General features: G+C 44.4%; 1 protein-coding gene across 1 annotated transcript; it reads left to right on the top strand.

Moving 5' to 3' along the window:
- The first annotated feature begins 1497 nt into the window (after positions 1 to 1497).
- Positions 1498 to 2595, top strand: Pigp (phosphatidylinositol glycan anchor biosynthesis class P). Its single transcript, XM_055614883.1, has 2 exons — positions 1498 to 1705; positions 2273 to 2595. Exons 1-2 carry the CDS (start codon positions 1513 to 1515, stop codon positions 2401 to 2403), a joined length of 324 nt encoding a protein of 107 aa, XP_055470858.1. The 5' UTR covers positions 1498 to 1512; the 3' UTR covers positions 2404 to 2595.
- Positions 2596 to 5261: the final 2666 nt, after the last annotated feature.

The raw sequence follows: 5261 nt of genomic DNA, 5'->3' as shown, positions 1-5261 counted from the left end.
CCCCCCCGTCAGGAAACACCTTCATCCTGTGGCCAGTGTTGGGCAGTCTGGAGTCTGCAGGTTGTAGAAGTAACTCTAACAATGAAGATCCAGTTCCTCCACAGCACCGTCCCTTATGGGGCTTCCAGTTTTATTACACCCCCTCCTGGAAGAAGGTAGGAGGTGCTTCCTGAGGAAGCTGGCCAGGGGAAAAGGCAGGATCTGTAATTTCTGCGATCTCTGACCATGTACACACCTTAATTTGTGTCAACTTCTTATCTCTTGGATTTAAATATAAATAGACTGCCATAAATACCAGGGAGTAAAAGAAAATTTCCTTAAAATGCAAAAGAAAAGAAGAAACTCAGAGGAAATGGAGATAACTCACCCATAGAAGAAAAAAGTTTAATCTCTGAGATAAGAAGGGATCCTGAGGGGGCTGGAGAGATGGCTCTGAGGTTAAGAGCACCATCTGCTCTTCCAAAAGTCCTGAGTTCAATTCCCAGCAACCACATGGTGGCTCACAGCCATCTATAATGATATCTGGTGCCCTCTTTTGGCAGGTGTACATGCAGGCAGAACACTATACATAGTAAGTAAATAAATCTTAAAAAAAAAAAAAAAGAAGAAGAAGAAGAAGGGATGCTGAAGAGAATGCTGTCCAAGGGAAGATTTCCCTTTAATTAGCATTGACGAGTTATAAGCATGGTAGTTAAAATTAAAATGTTACCTAGAAAGCTGACTGTTAGACAGTAGAATAGAATAGAAAGCAGAAATGGAAAAAAGAGGACAGCATAATGGTAACAAAAACAAAACTTATTAGAAGTCCTGGCAAGAGAAGCTGGTAGGGAGGGAGTTGTTTAGTGAAGCCTGGCTAGACAGAGTGCCTAGCGAGCTTCTCTGTGCTGAGAGGGAAAGGGAGAAGCCTAGAAGAATTTGAGTCTGACCAGGGGGTGGCACGCCTTTAAACCCAGCACTGGGGAGGCAGATGGAGGTGGATCTCTATAACTTCTGGGCCAGCCTGCTCTACAGAGCTCCAGGACAGCCAGGGCTACACAGAGAAACCCTGTCTCGAAAAACCAAAAAAGAACTAACAAACAAAAAAGAATTTGAGTCTGGAGTACTGATAGAAACTGTGAAAACAGACAGAAATGTATAATTTTAGGGAAAAAAATCATAAGAAAATATACTAAGGTTCTCAGTTGCAAATATTGGTCACTAGTCAGTTTTAACAACATGATAAAAGTACAGCATACAAAGAAAGTTTGAGGAAGAAGTAAATCCTCGTTTTCCTATTAGAACATGGAGAGAAATTGTCTGAAGCTGATGAAGTCAACAAATAATATAAACATGTTGTGTAGAAATAACACCTGAAGAAACAGCTCAGGTGTTGAAAGGGCTTGTTTGGGCATACTAAGACTCCAGGGTCAGGACAGCTCAGCGGCTAGACACTTGACTGCAGCTTTCCATTAGACCCCTGTAGGACTGGCCATTGTGTGCCTCAGCTGCTTTAATGAACTAAGTCTTTGAAGTATGCTTCCTGACTCTTGTCAATATGTGTTAACATTAACAAGTTTGTTAACGTGCATTAAAATCCTCTTCTGCAGGTATTGGGCGGTTGCCTTGCCTGTCTACCTCCTTATTGCTGTTGTCATTGGCTATGTACTCTTATTTGGAATTAACATGATGAGCACCTCTCCACTCGACTCCATTCATACGATCACCGGTAAGCTTATATGTAATAAAGTTATGAGGGATAGTGGGATGAGGTATTAGTACTTTTATCAGAAAAGCAATCAAGAATGGGCCTCAGAAACACGGAGAAAGTAATCTGTCATGGTAAACACGGCGTGATGGTTAATCTCGATCAGCAGCTTGAAGGGAGTCACACTCAACATGAAAACAAGTTATCTGAGCATTCGAGGTTTATCTTGAGTAGGTTTCCTGAGGTGGGAAAATACCGTAAGTGTAGAGGGCTCTTGGTCTGCATAAAGAGGAGATAAGCTGGAGATAAGCATTTACCCTGTCTGCCTGGTGACTGGGTGCAGTGTGGTCAGCTCCTGCTGACATACCTTCCCTCCATGGTGACCTGGACCCATGTAAGCAAGCCAGAGTAAACCCTTGAGTTGCGTTCCTGAGGGATTTTGTTACAGCGTGAGACAAGTAACTAGTAGCAGATGGCATTTGCCACTCTCCTCATATCAGCCTGCTGAGCCGCGTGGTAGGTCTTAGCCAAGCACAGAAATAACAGGAAGAAATGTCGTGGGTCAGCAGAGCTTTTCTTGTCTTGCAGATAACTATGCTAAAAATCAGCAGTGGAAGAGCTACCAAGAAGGTGCCATCCCAGCCTTGAGAGATATTCCCATTAGTGAAGTGAACAGAATGTTCTTCCTTGAAGCCAGAGAACTTGACACCCAAAACTGAGTCGTGTGTACACATCCTAAGACCAAACATTTGCAAGTTTTGTGCTAAATACTTTTGAACATAATTATATTGACTGTCCTTTTAATATTGACATGTAAAGCATGAAGGTTGATTTCTTAGATTGATTCAGTTGATAACTGTATGTTCAGTTGAGTTTTTAATTGACAAATAAAATGCCACATTAGACTATGATCAGCTGTGTGTGTGTGTCTGTGTGTGCATGCGGGAGCATGGCCGTGTAGGTGTGGATGCACACATGTGCTGTGAGCACAGAGGTCAGCTTAGGGTGTCTCTCCTCAGAAACCCCTCGGTCAGGTGTGCTGGCCTGCAGCTCCCAGGGTCTACCTGTCTCTGCCTCCCATCTTAGCATACTTCTGTGTAGGTGCTGGAGACCTGAACTCTGATTCACAGGCTTTTACAGTCTATGCCTTACCCACTATGTCATCCCCCAGGCCTGCGTAAATATTGAGCGTTTCCTGCGACCAGGGGTTTTTAAAGCCTAGGGAAGGAGTAATAAGAACCTCTCCGAAAGAGCATTTAAAGGTTGACTGACAGATCAAGGAGATGCTGTCTGTGAGTGCATGCTGTATGGAGTCCTGAGGTAGTGTAGTGTTCAGAAAGCACAAGGAGATACTTGGGTTATTGAGGAAAGTCTCTCTAAAGTATAGAATAATGCGTAAGTAAACGGGGTCTTATTTGCAGCAGAACACTACACAGTCAAGTAACCAAAACGGATGTCTTTCAAGTCTCCTAACTTGCAGCTAGAATTGAAAATGACTGTCTTGTCTGCTGGTCCTTAGCTGAGCGAGGGCTCAAGCAAGACTGGCTGCTGCTTAGGAGAGAGCAGGAAGTGGCCAGATCTGCCGCTCACCTTCACACTCTCAGGAACAGGGACAGGCCTGCAAGGCGTTGAGATGATTGGGAGTAAAACTAGCACTGCCCGCACAGTACCCTCAAAACCAGCTTTTTTTTTTATAAAGAGTTATTTATTTTTTATGTATACAATGTTCTGCTTGCATGTACACCTGCACACGAGAAGAGGGCACCAGATTTCATTATAGATGGTTGTGAGCCACCATGTGGTTGCTGAGAATTGAACTCAGGACCTCTGGAAGAGCAAGCAGTGCTCTTAACCTCTGAGCTATCTCTCCAGCCCCCAAAGCCAGCTTTTTATTCCACCCCCCAGAGGCAGCTTCTTTCCACCTCATGAGGGGTTGTCTGGGGCCAGAGGTTTTCCCTTTATGGACTGTATTTCTTCTGAGGGTTACGATTAACTTAGTGAGGCTTCTCTCCATCTTAGATAGTCTCAGGGCCTTTCAGATATTTTGTGAGGTGGTTCAGTGGATTAGGGTAATTTCCAACAAACCTGACAACCTGGGTGCGATCCCTACAGTCCACATGATGGAGAGAGAACTAGCTTCCTCCACCTGTGCTCTGACTTTCACACACATCAGCGTGTACGCACTCACACACACACCAAGAAGGAAGCCAATTTCTGGTTATGAAGTTAACTTTGCCAGCCATCACCTTCTTACCACATAAGTGTGTGGCCTCAAGCATACCCACACACACTCATGTGCACATATATGGACAAACATACATGCACCACACACAATCATACACACACACAAAAAAATCCTCTTTCTTTTATACAGTTTAACCCAAAATATTGATAAAATAGTAAGCCTACTCAAGAACAATGAAATTTAAGGCAAATTACTCTTACCAAAAAAACCCTTTATTTTCCAGCACAGAATTTGTGGCCCAAATAGAGTCATCTTAGAACTTTGCATTATGGAAGAATGTGTGTCATAGCTGCTTCTTCAGTCGGTCTGTACATTAACACGTCAGGAAGCTTCGCTGCACAGAGAAGGAGCATGGATTAGCGCTGTCTTACTGTTATTTTGAAACAGGATCAATCTCACAGACCCCGTTGTGATGTAGTCTCCAGACCATAGACCCTGAGAGCTGCTAACATGGAGGAGGGTGGGACTGGAGTAGAGCCTGATGTATCCGCATACATTGTGCCTGTTTGAGCGAATACTTTAATGCAGCCCCTCCCTGGCCACTTCATGCTGTTTCACCTTGTACCCTAAGGACTGGTGCCCCAAACAGTTCTGTGCAACCCTTAATCAGACCCACACAGGAGCCATTTGTAGGTCATCCTACAAGGAAGGGGTTAACCCCTACAGAATTACTTAAAGCCCAAAATAGGCAGACAGGAGTGGATAAACACCCCCTCCCCTTCACCCCTCAGGAGACAGTTCTGAGCCACATCCCAGCAGCTTCTCGAAGGTCTGCGGACTGAGTCACCGTTGCCATGGCATCCATGCTGAATCACTAGGCCTGTGCTGGCTTGTCTTCCTGCTGCTACCCACGCCTCCCTGCTGTCGCTTTCCAATAAACCGCCTACACACTGTCTTAGGATGGACCTTCAGCTGAGATGGTTTTTATTTGTAAAGATTGTGCATCATTTCTGGGGCTGCTGCATGTCAGAATGCAAGAAAAGCATTTGGAAGCCAGATACGGTAGAACATGTATCTAATCCCCACTCTGGGGAGGTGGAGGCAAGATCATGCTTAGCTACATAGTGAGTCTGAGGTCAGCCTGGGTTCAGTGAGACTCTCTGTCACACACAAAAAAGGCCAAACAAAGAAATGTCAACTGTAAACATATTACAAATGTTAACAAAACCCCTGCAATGGTTAAAAGCCTTAGGAGGAATGAAATTAAAATGTAAGACTGCGCAGCTGTGAGGTAGCAGACTTTCAATGGCTTGACATGACAACAGCTTGTTTTGCTGTTTTTAAGAATCGTCCTGTGAGACAGCCATCAAGTCTGACTGGTGCATACGGATG

This window comes from Psammomys obesus, unplaced genomic scaffold (assembly GCF_907164565.1).
Source record: "Psammomys obesus unplaced genomic scaffold, mPsaObe1.curated_primary_1811, whole genome shotgun sequence".
Lineage (NCBI taxonomy): Eukaryota > Metazoa > Chordata > Mammalia > Rodentia > Muridae > Psammomys > Psammomys obesus.
This window is presented reverse-complemented; position numbering and strand designations above follow the sequence as displayed.